Genomic DNA, 22,683 nt, shown 5'->3' on the forward strand with positions numbered 1-22,683 from the left:
TTTGACCAGAGTAATGAACAACGAAGAGAAGGTATAGACATTTTAAGCAAACGAACCACTTTTCATCTGTTATTTTGTCGGATGAGATCCGACATTCTCGGAACACATGGCCGACAGATTGAATACCATATTGATTTTTCTTGGTCATCCAGAGCTCTTTATAATAGAAGTGCTTTCTGAAGTACATTGATTGAAAAGGCTTAACACACATTTAGATATAGTTCTATTTTATTTGGGTGATTACTGTTATTCACCTTGCATGGCCTTAAAAACAATGAACTCGCTAAAGACTAATAACTAGTACTTCAAGTTTACCCTTGAAGTCTACCTGATTTATCCGTGAAGCCGACCGCTATAGGGTGAATACGGACAACATACCACATCTATAGTATGATTCTATAACTAGGTAGGTGGTTTGGAGTCTCTCCGAACCCGGGGGGACAAGATCAACACGTCTGTCAGTTGATTTGTTGATCAAGGGAGACTTTCTATAGTTGGCCCCAAAGCTGAGCCCCAAAGCTGAACCGCAATAAGTTTCGAACTAAAAACAAGCATTTTGCCAATATGAGATAAGACATTGACGATCTAGAGTGGCGGATTACATATGTTCAAGCACATCGGATGTCATCGGGCGTACTCAAGGTCTTCGATATCTAGAGGAGCTAGAGCAAACTAAAACGCATTGTATATATTTCTCAATTGTCATCAGCGCTTTAGTTGCTCACTTGTGATCAACCAAATATTCCAATATGCCATCAGCCTTCTTCCTATCCATAACAACCCTCCTGGTTTGGATTCATTAGTTGGTACACAGACAACTCGGGAGCATCGAGCGTTGATACCCAACGAGGAAACAATGCCAAGTACTTAACACGGGGTAACATCTGTCTCACACTTCTTCGTCTTGCCTCTCCTATCCCGGGTTATTTCTTGCTCATTCTCATCTTGCTTTCAGGCAAATGGTATACCTGATTCGTGTGCGATAAAGGACTGCTAGTGGGAGACCCCTACCATTACCGACGCATTCGGTCTTTAAAGGTTGAGCGAATCTACACGAATGCTCATAGGAGCTACGTCCTAATTACAGCACTAGCGTACGGAAACATGGAGACCAAAAGCCCATATGTACTAACATATAATTGATGACATATTTAAACCGTTGGCTAGATACATGACAGGGAGACGTCCAGCAAAGGAGGGGCAACGAAACGAATACTGCTTGAAATGCCACAATACAAAGCCAACATTAAAGACAGTCAAGGTATTTATTGATATGAACCGGATGAGGGCGGTCGTGACGAACTATCAATTACCGATAAAAGGAACTTGGATTCGAGCCAGCTGCCCCGCCCTGTGGAGGCTGATACGCCTGGTACTCTCCCGTACTTGCGGCGGGAGGTGTCGGGCTGTAGGAGGTATACTGTGGCTGCTGCGCTGCCCCTGGTGCCAGCGGAGGCTGGTGCGATGGGGGAGGTTGGTGGGCACTGGGAGAGTTGGGGTACGGGGTTTGTTGCTGTTGTTGCTGGAACTGGTGCGGGATTTGGGGCATAGTGGAGGCAGGCGGGATCTGAGATGTCTCCTCAGCGGAGTAGACCGAGGGCGAGTAGTCTTGCTGCTGCTGCTGATGTTGTTGTTGTTGCTGCTGCTGCTGGAATTGCTGGTGGCCAACAGGCGAGGCTTGAGCAGTTGGAGGATACGGCATGCGCTGGCCAGAGCCAGGAGCAGGGTGATCGACAGGTGAATCATAGACAGACGTCCCCAATTCTTGGGGGTGATCGTATGTAGATTGCGGACGGTGGTTAACAGGTTGGTAAGGGTCGGCGTGGGGTGACTGCTGCGGTGCGCCGGCCTGACCCTGGTTGCGAGGATCAGGGGAGTGAGAGGCTGGGCGGTATGGCATAGCCTGCTCGCTGACGGGGTATGGTGCGTATGCATTCGCCTGGTTTGGCGTAGTGTCTAGGCAAGTCAAGTTAGAACTGAGAGTCGGTAGGTAAATTGTAGACTCTACTCACCTTGAGGCCGGGGTGTAAAGTATCTAGGATCCGCCTGGGGAGCAGAGGGATACCCGGCAGGCACACCACCAGGGTAACCATACTGTGGCTGGGGAGGTCGTCCATATTGAGGCTGTGCCGGATGGGCTAGCGATGCTTCAAGGAGAGACTCATAGTCGCGACGAGCTTTGATGAACTTTTCATTGAGCTGGGTGAATTCATCTGGACATGTGTCAGCAAGGCATCGAATAGCAAAACAAACAAGTGGCAGTTTACCTTTCTTTTGCGAGTATTTTCCAATCAATTCGATTAATTTTGGACGAATCGCAAGCGTAGCTTGATAGAGCGTAGTAATCTCTTCGTTTTCTTGGACATTGAGATCTGAATTGCGAGTGCTCAGCAGAGTTAGGAGCTTCTCAACACTCTTGATCTGGCCAAAAACATCCGCCTCCATTTGAGCCTCCCGCTGCAGCTCATCGACAGTGGGATCCGGGAGTTTCTCCACATAGTTGAGAGGGAAAATGCCGGTCTGGCCTCTCAAGGAGCCCTTCCACCAATCCTTGTAGACAGACTCCAGGACTGCAATGGTATCGCCTTTGCGGAATTGAAGCTCTCCTGGCTCAGACGGTTGGAAGTCGAACAACGCTCTCACACGCGACACGGTAGCTACCGATGTGCCTAAGAGAGCAGGTTGAGGCTCGGCGGGCTCCCCTTGATTTTGGGGAGGCGACACGGATGCAGCAGCAGCAGCAGACGAAGCCTCTGCTCGAGGTGCAGCAGCAGCAGCAGCAGCCCCGGGGGCTGCTTTATCCTTAATCGAGAGGGCCAGGGCCATTTGCAATTCCTCTTCCTCCATCTGACGATCAACATCGGTGATCTCACGCTTTCCAGGTTTCGAGGGTGGCTGCAGATTCGGGTCTGGATACAATCAGCGGAGTCATATATTTAGGGTGTCGCACAGATACTTACTCGTGGTTTTTAATTTCATGTACGCCTGTTCCATGATGCCAAAATCCGGGTTGGATGCGAACATCTCAGTCCATTCTTCCATGCGCTCCAAAATTTTGGACTTGACTTGTTGATGCGTATTCTAGACAAATCCATGATTAATGTTTGCTATTTGGAGAAAGTCAAGGTCCCAGATCTACTTACACGATCATTCGCCAGGCGTAGTAGCGCATCAGTAAAGCTCCTCGAAGCCAACTCGCGATGGATCTTTAGCCCGCAGTTTTGTGACAACGAATTTGCAAGCTAGAAACCGGAGTCAGCTATAGTCATAGACCAGGGGACTTTTTGCGCTCTCAGGAGCACGGGTACTTGGCCACAAACCTCCAATGTATAGAGCTGGACATTGGCATTTCGGTGAGCCAGCCTTTTGATCATCGCAGCCACGGCCTCTTTCGCACTATATCACGGCAAATCACAATCAGCAACGGTCTTTGGGGGAGCGTTGGCGAATTCGGATTCAAACACGTACCCTGACTCCTCTGAACCAACTTTGTCACAGACATCCTAAACCACAAATATTGAATCAGTTCTCATGCCCCAAGGCCGCGGTTATTCCGGTAGTTCTATATTCATGCACAACACACCAGAATATATTCCCAGTTCTCGGATGTCAAATTCTCGTCCGTCGCCTTGGCTATACAGAAAGAAATACCGTCAGTAAGCCGCATGAGCAGATTCAATATGAGTTTCCCTCCAAGCTAGCCAGCCCCAGGGGTGCACAGTGTATCCACGAAGCAGAGAACTAGTGTAACTTACCAACGGCATCATCGAAGTGGTTCTGCTGCGCGCGAAACATCGCGAATGTATCTCCTCTAACCGTCGCGGGTAAATCACTGGGTGATGTGTCGGGGAGCACTGCTCAGTTTCTGACAAGTGGCTTGCCTTGTTTTCAGGTCGCAAAAGTTCGGCGATAGGTTCCAATTAGGCTTTGGTATCGAACACCACGCTCTCTTTCAAAAACTAGTTGTGTAGCTCGTAATGGTCCTCCAGTACCGAATGCGGGGAGTCGACGACAGCAAAGGATGCGGCTAGGCTGCGGGTTGATGCGGGCGGTGTGGATGTCACAGAAACAGGGCCTTAGGAAGGAATGGTGAAGCGACAGGTATTGCAGCGCTGGGTATATGTTAATCAAGTCCTTGGGTGATCAGGGACGGTGTTGTACTGTGTACGGGGCGGAACTCGTCACCTGAGTCAGCATATGACGACGGTGTGAGACTAAATAAGTTTAGTAGCTTCTGTATAATTTGACCGGATTTTTCTCTATTACGTCTGCCTATTGGGTTTCTATTTTTTCTTTTTCTACTCTTTTCGATTTTTCCTATTTACTCTAGGACTTTGCCCTACCCATATAGGCTGCTGCGTTTCCTCATACCTTTTCTTATCGGTGGCTGAACGAACCTCCACTCCACTATGGAGTACACCTAACTAGGCATACTTCTAACGAATGGGATAAGAGATACAAAGTCCATTAATTGCTTGTATCATAAGCTAACAACGGTAACATTGGCAAATAGAACTACAAGAAATTACATAGACATCAATACAGCAGTGAGTAGCAAAGCAGATATCACAGGCAATATGCTCGTGCAATGGAGTCATTTTCATCGACAATCGATGTAAAAAAAGTGAATAAAAGGAGTAGACTGGGTACATAAACGGATTCCAACAACGTACTGTAGTGCACGTCGGGATCTAGAAGAAACATCGGGAGTGACGGGGTATCTGAGCAAGACGTCAAGAGATATCAAGTACGACGAAATAAAACCGAAACATAGGGGGAAAAAAAGTGGTCATTCATCAGCATCCTTTTCAAGCACCTCCTTTTTGGGCTTTTTCTTGGGCTCGGCTGAGACGAGCAGCCTTGACCAAGGGGGCGAGATGCGATAGTGGTGCGCAGAGAGACATGAATGGGTGCTAAAAGGCAAGGTGTCAGTTACCGCTGCGAAAGCAATGGGAGGAATGAGTAAGTACCTTCAGTAGGTCGTGCGCCGATGCGCGCTTCTCCGGGTCAACCTTCAAGGCAAAGTGAAGGAACTCGCGGAAGATGGGGGATAGATTGTGTTCATCTTTGATGGTGGGCGTTCCGTTTGTGGCAATCAGATAGAGCGCTCGCAATGGGGACTCTGTCAGGTACGGCGGCTCGCCCTCGATCATCTCAATGGCCATGATGCCTAAACTCCAGATGTCGACCTTGCGGCCATACTCTTTGCGGGTCACAACTTCGGGGGCCATCCAGTACGGGGTACCAACCATGGTGTTCCGCTTGTTCTGCGAGTCGTTGATTTGAGCACAGAAACCGAAATCGGCTAAAGATTGTTAGCATGATTTCAACACAACACAAGGTGAAACTTACTTAGCTTGATGTTACCATCCATTGCCAGCAAGATGTTGTCGGATTTGATATCTCGATGAATAACACCCTTGGAATGCAAATGCTGGAGGCCACTCAGAGTCTAAGTCGAAATTATTAGTATCTCATGGTCTTATCTTCACACGGTATCAATTATCTTGTACTCACCTCTCGGCAAACAGCTGCGATCTGTCCCTCGCTCATAATGTTGAAGGTAACCACGTCTGTCAGACTGCCACCTTCCATGTATTCCATCACAACCCAAAGATCCAGCCCATGTAGGAAGCTCTCTAAGAAATTCACGATATTCTTGTGCTTGCTATCTTTCATGACCAGAATCTCGTTGATAATCAAGTCCTTCTTCGGTTGCAAGTCTAGGTTCATCTGCTTGATGGCAACGCAGTTGTTGTGGGGATGCTCATACGCTGTGTACACACCACCAGAAGCACCTTGGCCGATTTTGTTGAAGTTGTAGTAGATCTGCGTGGGATCGCCCGGGTGGCAGATTGACATCAAGCGTGCCCGAATATCCATAATGCTGCTCTGTCGCTGCTGACGCTGTCTAGGTCTAGCAGCGGGCGGAGCGCGCGTGGTAGGTGACACCCCAGATGAAAGATCTGGTGCCGGAGCAGCAGTTGATGTGGAGATGGCTGGAGGCTGCTGCGCTTGCTGGCGTTGGGTGCGATTCCGTTCCAGAGTCTGCTGGGCGGCGGCCATGACCTGCTCCTGTTGCCGCTGGTACTGTGTTGGGGATGCGATGACATTGGGAATATTGGGAACGCTGGGTGCAGGAGTGCCATTTCGGGAGGTGGAGGGACTGCGGTGGGGCGATACTGGCAATGGCTCGGATTCTGGGATGGTCGGAGTACCGAATGTAGGAGCATAATTCTCTTGGGGAGCTCGCTGCGGGACTCCGTACGAATTCGAGACCGGGGGTTGAGGAGGAGGGCGGGAAGGGGTCATCCCGGTCGGCGGTTTCGGGGGAGCACGATGGGGCACCATGCCGCCCAGTGGAGGAGAAATGACCGGCGTTGCTGCCGGAGGCCCGCGAGGAATTGGTGGAGGCGATCGCGGATTCTCGAAGCTGCTTTCGTGATTTTGCGGGAATCGTGGACTTCCCGGTGGCGATGTTTGCTCTCTTGGGCTGGTGGCTTGCGCGGCTTGAGCAGCTTGCGCATTGTCGAATTTGTGCCAGACTTCGTCATCGCTGTCGCCACGTGTGTTCTTTTCGTAGAATCGCATGATATCCATCATAGTCTGTGGGTGCTCCTCCTGCTCCTTCTTCGAGATACCATTCTCCTGTAGTAGTCGCTGCCATTCTTTGGGAAGACCGGTGAATTGGCCGGTCTGATTGTCGTAGCCGACGTGGGTGACATGGACCGGATTCTCTGGAGCTGAAATCTTCATATTGCGACCGGGTGTACCAAGCATACTGTCCACGAACCTGGAGAAGCTGGCCTTTTTGCTCTGTCTCGTTCGGGGAGCGGCCGGAGGATTGCCATCGTCGGAATACCGTTTGGCGGCGTTTGGAGGCCTTTCGGTTTCACGATGAGCGAAGGGATCCATTCGTTGCGTTAGAGTGGTGAAACTAGCTGACTGGCGAAGGGAGTGGCGTCCGCGGGTATCGGGGCTGGTGTGGTGAGAGCGGAGTCCAGGCTTGTGCTGGGAATGAGGATCGGTCTCGGCGCTGTTCTCGTCCAATGCACTAAGCATGCCCCGCGTTTCGTAAGGGCCGTTCAATTCATCCGAGCTCTGCTCGTTGTAGGAGAAACGGTTGGAACTGCGGGTGCGAGAGCGGGAGGTGAAATTGGAGAAGAAGCCACTTGATTCGTCGTTGGAAGGCGATGGGCCGCCACTGTTCTGATCCAGAGATGACGAGGAAGAACCTGGGAATTGGGCGTTAGATCGCGATCGATTATGCTCGCGACTGCCGCTGGGAGAGGATCGTGGATAGACGGGGGCGGAGGGGGTGCGTTTCAACGATGTGGCGCTTTGGTGACTCCGAAGAATGCGCGAACTGAAGCTAGGGGGGTCCTTCTGGAGTTTGGTAGATGCTCGGCGGAATTTCAATGGGAAGTTGTCCTGATTCATGGTGGGCAGATTTCTGTCTCTACACGAGACAGATTGAAATTGGGCCGAGGAGGGGTATGCAGTTCGGTATTTTTTTTTGGACCAACCAGGTTCACTATCTGAGGGGATTTACGGCCGCGGAGAATAACCGGGTCCCCGAAGGTTTTTTGAAGATGGATGGAATGGAAGATTGGAAGCAAATATGGAGAAGAGAGGAGGTTTGGAGGTTTAGCACGTGGAGTCTCGAGAAAAGGAGTCGGGGTGGCTGGGGGGACAAGTGTTTTAACAGATTTGTATATACTCTTTCTCAGTAAACTTCAAATATTTAATACAAGTTTACTTTTATAGAATCAAAAGGATGTTAAAATATACCAATGTTATAAGAATAGAACTAGTAATAGTCTCAAAACTCTTCCCCGTTTAATGTTCAGATCTCACAGTTAACGGCTATACGAGATCCACTATCTTTAAAATACTAAGGTAACTAAGACATTTTCTTTTTCTTCAATCCAATCGTTACATCTAAGCAAACAGACCTGTAACTCCGTTCAGGCCCCCTTTTGCCCCTGGCAGGAAGCCGGACACGTCCCAAAAAGGTTAAACCACACAGGGTTGGGTGTGATGGAAAGCCAGCACTCGCATCTGCTTGGGCATTGGGCCGTTAAACCCCTTTAGACCCTTGGGCCCTACGTCTCTGGATTACTACTGAGGCTTCGGGACATTTTTCTTCCATGCGCCACCGTTGGTCGTCTTCAATATCTCCCTCGCCGTTTGTTCTCCACAAATATATATTAGTCTGTTTACGCTGTCTCTATATTTCTCCGTTCCCTTCTGTTTTGACTTGGATCGGTATATAGCATATGACTTTGGCGTTTATATCCTAACTAGTTAACTATAACGTGGTGTATTACTAAGCCGCGAAATGGTGGATGTGGTCCGGGCTTTAACCATTTACGGCTGGCCAACTTTCCAAGAGCATTATCTAGACATCTTCGCCTCACTGTTGGTCCAGTCAGGGGCCTGTTATTTAGCCTGAAATTGCACATGGTGTTGGCATGGGATATGTTGGTCCATAACTTCTACGCATTCACATCTCTAGTAGACCGGGTCAAGGGGCAAATCGGCCGAAACTCGGAGTCTATAATTATCAGGAACTAAGACACCACATATCTCACACTCTACAGAAATGATTATTCGGACAATTTCGTGGGATCTCAGCGCGTGTTAGATCTCATATAGAGTTTGGAAGTAAAGTGGATCTATGGCATTACTTATAGAAGCTTCTTTTGGGCTTGAATATAGCTAGATAAAAATGCCCCATCTTGATCAGCATCAGGTGAAATAAGCTGCAGGGACTGCCTCAGCAGCATACGAATACCACCTGAGCAAGATTTGAGTTAGAAGAGCAATGTCAGAGAGGTGGGTGGTAGAATGAGGAGGAAAAGCGGAGAACGGAAGAGGTCGAAGCTGATCTCGAAATCTACAAGTACCCATTTGCGAGGCAACTGTCTTCGTCCAGCCAAGTCCATTCTCAAGTCAGTATGAGCAAGCACCCGCTCACAGCTAACGTGGACATCACTTTGTCTACGGCAAATGGCGGCATCAACCGCGGTACTAACGTCGTCTGGATGGGACACAACGGGTGTGAATGACACTAGCGGGCCAAATGTTCTTGACTCCACCGTACAACACTTCGCGGCTGCTCAGCACCTTCTACTGCAGTCATTTCAATCGTCTCAATGACATTGCTGTCCATGGTACTGAGTCTCTCTGATTTACCAATCCATATTATGCCTGATGCTAAGGGATTCGTTCCAAGACGAAGCTACCTAGCCAGTTTTACTGCTTTGGTCCTGCTACCAAGGAGATGCGTCTTATAGCTGATGGCGGTAGTCGTTCTAATATCATCGCCTTCTCGCCTGATCAAAACGGTGTCTATATTTTTATACCGCAGAGACTAATGGCGATGGCTCCAAGGCAGAACGCCACCAGCTACCATCTAATCCGAGCCAGGTTTGTTTCTTATATCCGATCTCCGTACGAATAAATTTAAGGGAATCGGTAAAGAGTATCATAATACCTAGATAGATTGACCAAGGCGGTCCTGAGATGTAACTGAAGCACCAGGCGATGGGGATTGCTCACAAAGCAACCACTTGTGAGCGTGTGGGTATTCCTTTTGTTTACCCCGACTACTATTCCCCCATACTATTCCTTTCCACCTTCTTCCTCGCCAAGCTCTCCTTCAATTCATCTTTCTATCAAGCTACAGCCCCTCTGCATGACATACACGGCCCAACTGGGCAACTCATCTGCTCAGGTTGTCCCTTCATAGGCGGTAGGCCTGGTCTTGTTCTCACGTCTCCTTCTCTCGTCTCATATTCAGTCCAATCTCTTACGCCTCTACTCGCTTTTTATCTAGACGCTAACGATTCTCCCTGTAACACCCAGCGCGGTGACTTGTCTCTTTCGGCACTTCCTCTTTTCCAAGGTCTCACGTCTGTCTTGTCACACGTCTCCTACAATAATTCGCTCTCTTATTTGTCCATTCTCGCAGCCCTACTCTTTTCACTGGTCTGTTCGTCTTAACTCTTATTCCCTCTATTACATTTCTTTGGCTCTCGCGTTACTCCAGGTGCTTTCCTCTCTGAAAACACACATCATGGTGAACACCAAGTCTCCTCATGTTATTATTGCAGGTGAGGATGCCACAGTCAGCTATTTGTTGTCCTGGGTCCTGTCCGGAGCCAAATTCTGCAGGGCATCGGACCTTGCTGCGTGTCTCCCTCGGTGTTTTAGCGACGTCAAAGAGAATAAGCCAATTGGTCGAAGTAGCCCAGAGCTACTATCCCGTCTTCTGCTCCCATTCGGTACCTCTGTTGTCCTGGAACACATCGAGAGCCTCCAAATCCCTGGCTCTTTCGCCGATAGACAGAGTTGGATGGTAAAACTGCGTGTCCTCATGGATAACAAAGCACATGAAAGGCTGTTGCAGAAGTTGGAATCTTTGCAAGATCAACAGGTATCATTCGAAACTCTCTGTGAGCAAGAGAACGGTAAAGACCCTGTTCACTTTCACTCCGATCCTCGGTAAACGATACTGACATCACGGAAACCTCAAGAAACCGGTACAGATGATTATCTTGTTGCTGACTCCAAACGGACCCTACAATTTGACTACGATATGCGGGATGTGATGATTCGGGGTGACAAAAACGCAATGAAAAAGCATCAAGAAGTCTTTTACGTGACCGGCTCCATTGCCTGGACCGTCCGATCTCCTTACTGGAATGTTGCATTGGCCACCGACGATGAAGGTAATCGATACCTCTCAGATGATGTTCTGGACGAAGTCCTTCCCAAATGGAAACAAATCCTCGCAGGGGAGACGATCCCGACTCTGAAATATGGTGTTGTCGATTCTTTTCGTTTGTGGCTGGCTAGTGAGGAGAAAAAGGCTAGCGATCTCGGCAAACCTTGGCCACAAAGCACACCCATCAATACTCCTGCTTCAGCCCGGAGGTTCAAGTTTGTAACTCCGGAACCCTATTCTGGCCTTCGCACAATGAATACCAGCCGTCTCTCTCCGTTTGGATCCCACTCAAAGGTCACTGCCAATGAGCAAACCGAATTGCTTCAAGAAATACTCACAGAAATCAAAGAATTGAAGACAACAGTGGGCCAAATTCTCGAAAGCAAGCAAGAGCTTGAGATTACAGAAAGTCAAACGCATGGATATTTGCCACAGAGCTATCCTCCTATTCCTCTAGAAATGCAACCCCCGGCACCTCCAGCAATGCAACCAAACTATTTCCTGTCACGTCAATTTGTCGGTCCTCAATATCAGCTCGAGTCAGATTGGCAGCAACGATGGAACTCACAGTATCAAGGCCCGACTACCATGCCAGGCCCTGGACCTAGTGCAGCTCGTGGTCTCTAAGCCTGCCCAAACCAATGAAGGGGCGACATTTACGATTTCGTGGGATGGGTTTGACCAAAAGCCTGAAAGCCGAAATACAGAGATGGTTGGGGGAGTGAGTGTGGGGGAAATATGACATGTGGATGGGCAGGTATGGCTGTGTTTTATGTTGAGGACTTAGGATTACAGCTGTTCCTCGCAGTATCGGATGAACGTGTGTGCCTGTTAGAGTTTTCGAAATGAACACATTTTTACTCTGCTGCTTGTATGCAACATATTATAAGGTGTCTACGCTGTAGTATGTCTGCATGACAGGCCGTCCTGACACATACATTCATGTGAAAATCTGGCGCAGGTTCCGGTCCACCTTGACAGCAATGCAGGTCAATGTCCCAATGTCGGTATATGTAGGACGATGACAACATGAATAGATATCCAGTATGTGCTTACTATTGTCAGGCGGTTTCCTTTTTTTTGGGGGGGGTTTTTTTTTTTGCACAGGTGACTGGCCTAACAAAAAGGACACACTAGTAGGAAACAAAAGTCATTTCCCCTACACCCGTTGCTTGTCGCCACGATTGATATGGATATTATTAGAAGAGCTCAGCCCTGTAGGGGAAGTGCAACGTCAATCTATCAGCCCCATATTCCTGTAGCTCCCGTAAGCCACCCCCAATGACCCCAGTCCGGCACCAGATCACTCACTTTGACCCCAGTCTCCAATATAGCGGTAAGTCCAATGGCTATACACCGAGGCTCAGCCCAGCTGAATGTTCTCGGCACCAATAAGATTGCTTGAAAGAAACGCTACTGAGAGAGCTAACGCAACTACATCATGCGTTAGGCCCCAAGCGGGGTCCAAAGAGGCTCAATAGCACTGGTGGTCACTTGTAGGATGACATAGAATATCGGGTAATTTCAAGGTTGTCCTTGGGCATGCAGAATCGACCATTTCCTGTCCAACCAAGCAAATATGTGTTTTCCTAAGGCACCCGAAGTGATTCACTAGACCGAGTCCTCCCCGCTTTGAAAAGAGTTAACTGCACAGATGACGAATATGCATGATACTCTTTTAATCTTAAATGGTACATGTCCTTGCGCTAATTGTATCTCACATGATTCCTAGATCATTGGCTTAGTATCTTCCGTAATCCACATGGGCGCAGATCATCCACACGGCGTAAACAAGACTCAAGCCACGCAACCTAGTGGGATATGATCTATTCCATTTTCTTTGTCTAGATCTATCAAGAACAGAGAGAATAAAAATTGGAAAATTGACCTGGTATCTTGAAGCAGAATAAATTTCACTAGTGTCTGGATAGGTGCTCTCTCCCTTGCTGATGAGAATGTGGGGACCAGCATACACTTGCAGCGAACAACACACATCTGTTCCGGCTGCCGAGACTGGTGCCGAGAGCTTTAGCTTATAGATTTTTGGATCTGAGGGTCGGTGTACGTATAACTCAGGTGGATATGCAGATCAAATGGAGTAAAACTGCTTGTGACTGCGCCTTGCGCAAAAGAGACATCACAAAGATGGAATCCATACAGGGAGTAAACACAGCAACCCTTTGTTTATGCAGAAAACAGCTGTTTTGATTTATGGGTCCACAGGAGCAAGACTCCTTGGACTTGGGTAATGAGCTCATCCCTTTCGATGCCGACTCCAGTTAGACCGGATTGACTACTGACATACGCCTTACATCGCCCACCTAAGCAAATACGATGTACAGGGGTTAATAGTCCCTGATTGGATGAGCTGTTTATATGCTGAATGCCCAACCTTGGGGAGCTGCGAATGGTGTAGGGCAAATCAACATAAATTGGACGCGATTCCTCCTTCCCAGACTGTTTTTTAAATTCGCATCCAGATTCCCTCGACCTCCTCCCGTTTTCTCTATACATCATGTTTGGGCTCATACCTCTTCTGTTTACTGCGCTCGCCAGTGCATACCCCAACCGGGGTCCTTGCACAGGCGACTGCTGGGCCCACGACCCTGCCATGATCCAGCGTGTGTCTGATGGGAAATACTTCCGCTTTTCGACAGGCACTGGTGTCAAAGTCCATAGCTCGCCGTCGGTGAAGGGTCCATGGGCCGATATTGGCTCGGCGTTGCCAGATGGGTCGAAGATTACTCTTGACGGTGTGGACAGCAAGAATATCTGGGTAAGAAAACACCGAAACTGTCTAGGAAACAATACCAAGGTTAGAAATAACTAACGTGATTCATCTGATAGGCCCCTGATGTCCACTTCCAGAATGAACAGTACTATATGTACTACGTCCTGTCAAAGATTGGCACCCAGAACTCACAGATCGGTGTCGCAACATCCAAGAACATGGAACCTGGTACCTGGACAGATCACGGCAGCGTTGGTCTCCCTGCAAACGACAACTACAACCGCATCGATCCTGCCTGGATTAGCATCGGCAACAAGAACTACATGAACTTTGGCTCTTTCTGGGGCGATATCTACCAGGTCCAGATGGATACTCCGTTGAAAGTCGGCGGCGCAATTCCCTATCAAATCTCCTGGAACGCTACCCTCAACCACCGCGAGGAGGGCTCGTACGAGTTCAAGCACGGCGACTACTACTACCTTCTCTACTCTGCTGGTATTGCGGGCAAGTACACAAAGACCTTCCCAGCTAAGGGTGCCGAGTACCACATCCGGGTTTGTCGATCCAAGACCGGTCTTGGTGATTTTGTACGCGCCCCAATCTGCTCACCCGTTCCAGAATACACCAGTTCTAACGTTTATCCTACAGGTTGATGCCGACGGAAAGTCTTGCAAGGAGACCGGCGGCACCATGCTCCTCTCCAGCCACGGCCAGGTCTTTGGACCCGGCGGCCCTGGTGTTGTCAATGACAAGGATCTCGGTGTGGTCATGTACTACCACTACTACCCGCTCGATATCAAGGAGAGCACCACTGTCTCCGACAACGCGAACTACAGGTACGCGTGGAACGTTCTCGGTTGGAAGGACGGCTGGCCTTTCGTGAAGGCCAATTAATGCACATAATTATCATGGCCCACCAAGCCGATACATACGTTTTTTACATTCTTTTCTTTCTATTGTCAATGGTTGAGCTCCTATACTTTTGGAGGTGGAGGTATTGCACTCATTTATCGATACCCATGACATTTTGATGTCTGTCATGATGCGCTTCTTTTTGTATCTGGCAACTCTTAATTATATAATATATCCCTTATATCCATATTTGGCTCAATCGGCCGGTTGAATCTTTGCAAAATCTCACCCTGCTTTAATAATGTACAATCGTGGGATTTAAGACTGCCTACATTTCCACTCGTGGGTCTACCGTGGACATCTCGCAGTTTCATTTAGTGCCTCACATCCCCCAACTCCAAGGTTGAGTGCGCAAAGGGCAATATAGAAGCGACCCCGGTCAACTGTTAGGGCTATCCTCCCCAATCATATTCGTAGGCGCTCCAACATTGTTGTATGTCTCCACCGTGCCCACAATCCAACCGGCGACGCCGCACAGGAATGCTACCAGGCCCGCATACATAGTCAACCAAGAAGAATCGTGCCAGCCATCTACCTTGTAGCTAATGAGACATCTCTTTCTGGAAATTGACAAACAAGAAGGCTCTCCAGTATCTAAACAGCAAGAAGGAATTCTCTGTATAGACTGCAGGAGCCAGTGCTGGCTTGCAAAGCCTATGGCGAGGGCATCTGCCAATACCAGGGGTGACGGGACTACTCGTCGGACCTTGGCAGGTAGGGTGCACATAGTTGGGCTGAAAGTGAGTCCAGATAGACCATAACATTGAAGGTGACTAATGATGATGAGGGAATATATATTCCCAGAGATCCAAATAATGGTTCTCCACTAAGCTGGTGCAGGCATCCAGCAACTTACCTAGACAGAGCTTGTGATACTGAATTGTGTCAAAAAATGTATCTTTCATCCACATAATACCCCGATATTCATAGCTATTTCACCCAGTACCTAATCCAGGACCTATACCCACTAGAGTGGGAAAATGGGCATCGAACAGCCACAAAAATCAAACTTAAGCTTTACGGGAGTGGCCGAAGTAGATCATGTATTTGTTTTCACAATATTTGCCTAGATATGAAGTTGAATGTTATTGGAAAAGTCCCGTAAATATATCCGTAGACACTCGAGCCACAGTGACGTGCATCATCAATTGGCCACTTGCCGCACTGTGGCCACGTGCGAAATCCAATATAAAATATAAAAGAATCAAGAAGAACAGTGAATTCATTTAAGATACAAGTTCTCTGTGATTGGCTTGATTGTTAGGGACTGCGTTGCAACACATCTCCGAAAGCGAACAGCTATTACAGCTACAGCCATTGTGCATCTCAAACCTGGACAAGTTCAAAGTCAATTACTATCAATAACCTTCTATTCTAGGAAGAAAGAAAAAAGGGTTATAAAAAGGTGAAAAAGTGCAAAGCGTAAGGACGGACTCGGAGAAAACTTCCCCGGAGACTCAGAGCTGGCCTTTTCTGTACTCTCTGGATTGTCCGGGGTTCTCGACCTTTCCCTCTCACCTCTCACCTCTGTTCTTCTCTCCCACCTCGCTTCCTCACTTTCTTTTCAGGTGGCTCCTCTCTTTGAGCCCCTGTCTCTTTTTTTTTTTTTTTTTGATTCTCGGCGCTTTGTCAGTCCAAACCGCTATTGCATTTTCCTGAGCATCCTCGGCATTCTCCTGAACCCAAAGAAAATCTATATATCCTACTCAATTCCAAAAGAGGAAAGATATACTTTCGCTTGTGAGTTATTACCAAGTCATAGTCATGCCATTGATTGCACGCCGAGGTTTACGATGATCTGTCCTGATCTGCCTTGATCGGTCGTTATTGCATACTGACCCGGGCCCGTCTTGATTGCAGGATCTTGTGCATAGCCCATTTATCAACCTTGTCTCCACCCCCAATTTACCTTGTCGACCTTCATTATTCGTAATGGCTTCCGAAGCAACTACCTCTGCCAACAGCGGATCCCTCGCTGCCATGTTGGAACAGCAGCACGCCCGCGACGAGGTGCACAAGCCCACTGTGGAGGAAGTCGTGGACGAGGAGGACCTCAAGCACCCCCCTCCGGCCGTGATACAGCCCGATCAGCCCCTCCTCGCCAACGCTGATACCCCCGAGTCTACCACCCTCGCCCAAACCGCTTCCCCGACGCCCACCCCCAAGCCCGCCACCAAAAAGGCCCCGGCATTCGACGTTCAATCCGAAGAATTGTTCCCAGCTTTGGGCAGTGGCCCGAAGCCTACTGCCCCCGCGGCTGCTACATGGGGTGCGAAGAAGCCTTCCGCCGCCACTGCTGTCGCGAATGGTTCGCCCGCGAAGTCAATGGGTATGTGGATTAATTTGGAACTTCCCGGATTGGACAAATTTTTGACACAGAAACAGAGATCCCCCGTATTATGGCTCTCCCTGGAAAGCACATGGAGCAGCTCCGCCTAGCACCCTCCCAGATGCAACCCCGTGGGCAGATGAAGAAGCCTCTGCGTGATGTCCTCCGGGATATCTCCCGCAGATCAAAGGCCAATGTTGACATGCGCGGTGGCCCTGGTGGCTCAATCATTTTCGAAGGAAAGGGCTCCGTGGATGCGGTGCGCCAGGCTCTCCGCGAGGTGGCCCAGCAGGTTGGATCTAAGGTATGTGGGTCGGGCGTGCGCAAAACGAGTATCTAAGCTAACCGATCTGTCTCGATAGCAATCCGTCCGTGTCCCCATTCCCACATCTGCGCGCGCTCATATCATCGGCCGTCAAGGTACCGTTGTGCAGGATATCCAGACCCGCACTGGTGCCCGTGTTCAGGTCCCCCGCGCCGACGGCAACGCTGGTGCTGACGATGATGACGATGATACCATTGACATTTTGATTGAGGGAGATGCCGTGGCCGCCGAGATGGCGCGCCGCGAGATCGAGGCCATTGTCAAGGAGCGCGGCTCCAACATGAGCTTCCGATTGAAGACCGTTCCTCCCGAGTTCTTCCCCTTCATTGCAGGTGCACACGATGCCAACGTGCGCGCTATTGAAGAGCGCACCAAAGCGAACATCAATGTTCCCCGCTATGATACCTGGACGAGCCAACCTCCTCCTCAGGAAGCCAATCCTGGCCAGGTCCAGTTTGTGCCTGTGCCTGATAAGCACATTTTGATTTCCGGAGAACGGGCTGCCGCACAGGAGGCTCGGGCTGAGATTGAGCGCTTGGCTGCGCAATTGCACCAGCAGCTTACTCTGCGCCAGCTGGCCATCAATCGTGGCCAACACCAGTTCATTTTGGGTAATGAGGCTGACGCTCTGCACCAGTTCATTGCACAGACTGGATGTGCCATTGTCCTGCCCCCACCCTCCGATGAGAGTGAATTCCTCACCATCACTGGTCCCCTCAACCAGATCGAGGCTGGTATTGAACACGCCATGGATCTTGCGACCAGCATGCAGATGGCTAGCATTGATCTGTCCCGCCAGCATCCCACTGCCCCCGCCGGTCCCCATGCCCATGCAAGTGCTCTCTCGCAGTACCTCCGTCGCCGCCAGGTCATCAAGGAACTTGAATCGACATACGATGCGCACATTGCACTTCCGCCCAACGTTGGTGGACCCATTACTTGGGAGGTGTACTCTCGTGATGGCAAGAACACCATCCGTGCTCGTTCCGATATCATGAACCTAGTCCAGGCTCTCCCGCCTTCTAGACTCCGCCACGTGCCTGTAGACCCTTACTTCCACCAGTACCTGCGTGACCGAAGCGCAAACACCCTTCAGGGTGATTATGGCGTGCACCTGATGGTGCCGGATGACATCAACTGCCCCGAGGTTGTTCTTGTTTATGAAGGCCCGTCCGCAACTGCCTCCCGCTTCGAGGTACCCAGACAGCGCCCCTCCCCCGCAGATGTTGCAGCCTTCGAGAAGGGTCTGCAAGAGGCCCAGGAATTCCTCCTCGGCACTCTCGGAGACCAGCTTGACATTGTTGCCAAGACGGTTTCCGTCCCTGCCAAATACCAGGAGAAGGCGCGTAAATTCATCGCCCGCGAGCAAGAGTCCAAGGGCGAGGATAGCATCCCCGTGCGTGCCATTGTTGGTGATGTCAAGGGTTCCCAATGCCAGATTTCCCTCCGTGGTCCCTCGGCCCTGGTAGCTGAACTTGTTGCCAAGGTGGAGGCTTTCGTCGTGGAGCAGGAGAAGGACGACCTGGAGCGTGGCTACATCACTAGCTTCGATTTCCCCCAGAAGTATGCCAACTTCCTGATTGGCAAGCGTGGTGAGAACATCAACAAGCTCCGTGAGGAGTTCGATGTTGATATCAAGGTGGAGAACGGCAAGGTCGAGGTCAAGGGACCCAAGGCCAAGGCGGATGCCACCCGCATGCGCATTATCAACATGGGCAAGAAGTTGGAAGATGAGACCACTCATATTCTCAAGGTCCCCGCCCAATATCACCGTGAGTTGATTGGCCAACGCGGAAACCAGGTCAACCGTCTCCAGGATCGTTACTCTGTCCGTGTTCAATTCCCCCGCGCCACTGTTGCCAATGATGACTCTGCGGAAACCAGCAGCGATGCTGGTGGTGCTCGTCCCCAGCGTACTCAGCAGGCTCCCGATGAAGTCCTCGTCAAGGGCCCCAGCAAGGGTGCTGACTCTGCTCGCGACGAGATCCTCAGCTTGCTGCAATATGTCATTGAGCACGGTCATTCTGCCGCCATCTCTGTGGCCCAGAGCCAGGTCGCATCTCTGATCGGCCAGCGCGGCCGTGAGATGGACAAGCTTCGCGCTGATACCGGTGCCCAGATTGATGTCCCCAACGCCAACGATGCGCCGGATGCATCGGGCCGTGTGGAGATTCGTGTCAAGGGTACCAAGCAGCAAGTTGCTGAGGCCAAGAAGATCTTGCAGCAGCGGGCCAGCGAGTTCGATGCCACCGTGACCAAGACCATTGAGGTTGAGAAGAAGTACCACAAGGCTCTGATCGGTGGAGGCGGTATGTTTTCATGCAAAGTGATCTGCTTATTTTCAATTACTGACTTAATATAGGTGCCAACATCCGCAAGATTGTCACCGAAGCTGGTGGCCCCACTGATGGCAGTGCCGCTAGAATGGTCCGTTTCCCTCGTCCCGACAGCACCGAGTCGACCATCCGCCTCGAGGGCAACGGCAAGATTGTGGATAGCATCATCGCTGCGATTGAGGAGTTCGTCAAGGAACGCCAGGACCAGGTCACGGAGACCCTCGACGTTCCCACCGCCCAGCACCGCATGCTCATCGGCCGTGGAGGCGATACCCGCCGTGACATCGAGTCCAAGTTCAACGTCACCCTTGATATCCCTAAGCAGGGCTCTGGCCGTACCGACGTGAAGCTCAAGGGCCCCAGCAGCGCTGTCGAAAGCGCCAAGGAGCACGTCAAGTCCATGCTGAAGGAGCAGCACGCGGAGACCATCGAGATCCCCAGCCACCTGCACCACTTCCTCGCCGACAACGGTCGCATCTTCCGCCGCCTGCGCAATGACTACCAGGTCACCGTGGACCACGCCGGCCAGCCCGTGCCCGTCCCTGCCCCCTCCGACGCCGAAGACACCCGCGCCAAACCTGAAGGCACCGACCTGCCTCTGATCACTGATGACCCCAACGTCACCCTCGACGCCCACTCCTGGACCGTCGTCGACAACAATGCCACGGAAACCGCCTCTACCCCCTTCCCCTGGGTTCTCAGCGGCACCCCGGAGAACGTGGCCAAGGCCCGCTCCGTCGTTGAGAAGGCTCTCGCTTCCGCATTCCAGCAGTCCACTACGGGATACCTGGTCCTGCCGGATCCCAAGACCTACCGCTTCGTCGTCGGCCAGGGTGGCAGCCAGATCAACGCCATCCGCAAGAAGACCGGCTGCCGTATCAATGTGCCCAAGGATCAGGCTCTCGGTGAACCGATTGAGATTCGCGGTAGCGCCAGCGGCCTGGAAGAGGCCAAGGAGCTGATTCTGGAGGCTGTGCAGAATGGACTTCAAGGCGCTGCGCGGTAAGTAATTATCTGATTATTGCGACAGTGGTTTTCATCTGACCTAGAAACCAACTCTTCCACCCCCTTCTCTGCTTTAAATTCGAGCGAGCGGGAACCGTATCACTTTAGTTCCATTATTTTGACCTTTTACTTCAATTCTTGTTTTCATCTTTTTTTTTTGGTATCTATTCATGAATATTGGGTTTTAAAAAGATTCTTTTTCCTTGATCTTGCTTTTGCATTTTTGCATTTGGCCTTTCTCATTCTATGTCTTCTTTTTTTGTAGCTACTTCCGCAGATCTGATTTAGCTTGTCTACGAGGAATTGATGGACCTTGTCGATTATGTTATGACAGAGACAGAGGCAGAGCGCTGCCCAGGTAGCTTTTCAATCTTGGTAACATGGCTCTGTCATGGATTGGAACTTATAGACTCTATCTACTATGACATATAAATTGCAATCTAGGCCTAGAAGAAGACCGAAAGCCGTCGAACCAAGCTCCCAACCTCTCATCTCTGGGCTATTGGAAATCGAAAGTGGAGAGGGGATGTGGAATCGGGATCGCCGTACCTAAAGGAGTAAACAATTCCGGGACCCCAAGCTGAGATTGCTTCATCAATACACAAAACAGAGATAGTTTCCATAATTCCGAAAGTAATTCAATAAGGTATGTCGATATGAATAGATAAATGGGTAATAAAAAACAGAGGATACTCATAAGGCCCGAAACTCGAAAAAAAAAACGCTCTCTTTGCTCTTTGCTCTTTTAGCCATAGCGACTCCCATCCGTATACAGGTCTTTGAATCTCAGATCTGCATTCTGGCTACCACTTCCTAGTCCTTACCCTCAATCATCTAATTGCAACAAAAAAAAAAACAAACACCTAGGGCCAGTTTACTGCTGCTGAGCCTGCTGGGCCTGGAGGTAGTTGTATGCGCCGTATGCGATAGCGCCACCGATGAGGATGACGGCGTAGAGGCCGACGCCGAAGCCGGAGGCGGAGGAAGAAGACGATGAGTCGGTGGCAGCGCTGGCCTTGGACTTGGGCTCGGGGTCACCGGGCTATTTCATGGAGTTAGCATTAAGGATATGGAATGCGGGTGGGTTGGTGCATGTGATTGTGTGGGGATGGTGTGGGGGAATGTGTTATGCTATCAAGGATGTTGGGGTGTTTTGTTGGGTGCGTACCATGCGCTTCACGGTGCCGACGAACATCTCTGGGTCGTCGAGGACTGCGCGCGCCTCATCGCTGTGGCCGACATCGTCGAAGGCTTCGGTGCAGTCTTGGCCGGCGAGATCGAGGAGAACTTCCTCACCACCGCTGTGGAATTGGTTAGCCGGTTGGTTCTGGGATTTAATCTGGGGTGGGTTGAAGCGATGTGAAACGAGTGTAGATAATAGGCCGAGTTGGCTGTTTTTTCCCCACTTTCCTCTTCTACTCTCGCTTCTTCTTTCGCTTCGGGGTATTGGGCTAAGTTCGGTGGCAGTGGGTAAACAACGTACGGGTGCTCCTTGGCGAAGTTGGTGCAGTCGTAGATCTTGTCGTTGAGGATCAGGTAGAGATCCTTCTTGGTGGAGTGCTCGGCGACCTCCTGCAAGGTGAGTTCCTTGGTTGCAGACATGGTGAATTGAGGTATCTGAATGATATTGCCGGAGTCAGTCAGGTTTCTGTGAAGACTGGGCAAATGAAGAAGGGGATATGTTGAGTGGAGTTTGCGATAGGAGAAAACGGGAAATGTTTGGACGGAGATAGGAAAGACAACAACTTACGGGGTATTGGGAGGGGGAGGATAGGTCCAAAAAGCAGCAAGAGAAATAGAAAGAAAGAGAGAGAGACGGAGAGAGACGGAGAGAGACGGAGAGAGAGAGAGATGTGTATCAAAAAAGAAACAGAAAAAGAACCCCCAACTTGTCGCTGGTACGTGCGGCTGGGCGGTCTCGTGTGTGGGGCCAGGTACTCAAGGAGTGTGATGCCGTGAATTACACCCGAGGCTTATAAGGAAATAAGAGGGGAGTTTCTAATTGGATCTTCTACTTATATTTTACTTATATTTTACTCTTGCAATGTACTGGTTGAATCTAATATACTATTGTACGGAGTACAGTATGTTGTGCTAGGATATGGTCTCGGCGAATCAGGGGCTGCTTATTAGAGTATGAAGGAGATCTGGCCTTAATGCATCCTTAAATTCTACAATATACGTATATATGTAGTAGAACAGGGACCTGTACTCAACTGCCTGACTACACTGCCTAGTTGACAATAACCTCGGGGATTCAATTCTCGGGTAGCGCTGTCGGTGCTTTCCGCTCTCCGCTTGGTATAGGTCCAC

At 50.1% G+C, this 22,683-nt stretch overlaps 6 protein-coding genes across 6 annotated transcripts; 3 read left to right on the forward strand and 3 right to left on the reverse strand.

Moving 5' to 3' along the window:
• Window positions 1-1,309: 1,309 nt before the first annotated feature.
• N7447_001631 (ESCRT-0 subunit protein HSE1) lies at window positions 1,310-3,795 on the reverse strand (the record flags this gene model as incomplete). The annotated part of the gene is made up of 9 exons (XM_057225907.1): window positions 1,310-1,956; window positions 2,013-2,213; window positions 2,268-2,909; window positions 2,961-3,081; window positions 3,144-3,242; window positions 3,321-3,396; window positions 3,469-3,503; window positions 3,584-3,633; window positions 3,756-3,795. 9 exons carry the CDS (start codon window positions 3,793-3,795, stop codon window positions 1,310-1,312), a joined length of 1,911 nt encoding a protein of 636 aa, XP_057089923.1.
• An 816-nt stretch (window positions 3,796-4,611) lies between these two features.
• Window positions 4,612-7,440, reverse strand: pakA (mitogen-activated protein kinase kinase kinase kinase STE20; the record flags this gene model as incomplete). The annotated part of the gene is made up of 4 exons (XM_057225908.1): window positions 4,612-4,913; window positions 4,971-5,305; window positions 5,353-5,452; window positions 5,518-7,440. 4 exons carry the CDS (start codon window positions 7,438-7,440, stop codon window positions 4,809-4,811), a joined length of 2,463 nt encoding a protein of 820 aa, XP_057089924.1. The 3' UTR covers window positions 4,612-4,808.
• Window positions 7,441-10,081: 2,641 nt separating this feature from the next.
• N7447_001633 (uncharacterized protein) lies at window positions 10,082-11,359 on the forward strand (the record flags this gene model as incomplete). The annotated part of the gene is made up of 2 exons (XM_057225909.1): window positions 10,082-10,475; window positions 10,542-11,359. 2 exons carry the CDS (start codon window positions 10,082-10,084, stop codon window positions 11,357-11,359), a joined length of 1,212 nt encoding a protein of 403 aa, XP_057089925.1.
• Window positions 11,360-13,247: 1,888 nt separating this feature from the next.
• Window positions 13,248-14,357, forward strand: N7447_001634 (Glycoside hydrolase family 43; the record flags this gene model as incomplete). Its single annotated transcript, XM_057225910.1, has 3 exons — window positions 13,248-13,508; window positions 13,580-14,050; window positions 14,112-14,357. The coding sequence occupies 3 exons, from the start codon at window positions 13,248-13,250 to the stop codon at window positions 14,355-14,357; spliced, it is 978 nt and encodes a 325-aa protein (XP_057089926.1).
• A 1,950-nt stretch (window positions 14,358-16,307) lies between these two features.
• N7447_001635 (putative RNA binding effector protein Scp160) lies at window positions 16,308-20,371 on the forward strand (the record flags this gene model as incomplete). The annotated part of the gene is made up of 4 exons (XM_057225911.1): window positions 16,308-16,704; window positions 16,761-17,008; window positions 17,067-19,338; window positions 19,392-20,371. The coding sequence occupies 4 exons, from the start codon at window positions 16,308-16,310 to the stop codon at window positions 20,369-20,371; spliced, it is 3,897 nt and encodes a 1,298-aa protein (XP_057089927.1).
• An 873-nt stretch (window positions 20,372-21,244) lies between these two features.
• N7447_001636 (cytochrome b5-like heme/steroid binding domain-containing protein) lies at window positions 21,245-21,972 on the reverse strand (the record flags this gene model as incomplete). The annotated part of the gene is made up of 3 exons (XM_057225912.1): window positions 21,245-21,412; window positions 21,539-21,671; window positions 21,854-21,972. 3 exons carry the CDS (start codon window positions 21,970-21,972, stop codon window positions 21,245-21,247), a joined length of 420 nt encoding a protein of 139 aa, XP_057089928.1.
• Window positions 21,973-22,683: the final 711 nt, after the last annotated feature.

This window comes from Penicillium robsamsonii (assembly GCF_028829455.1).
Source record: "Penicillium robsamsonii strain IBT 29466 chromosome Unknown utg000001l_segment0_segment0, whole genome shotgun sequence".
NCBI lineage: Eukaryota > Fungi > Ascomycota > Eurotiomycetes > Eurotiales > Aspergillaceae > Penicillium > Penicillium robsamsonii.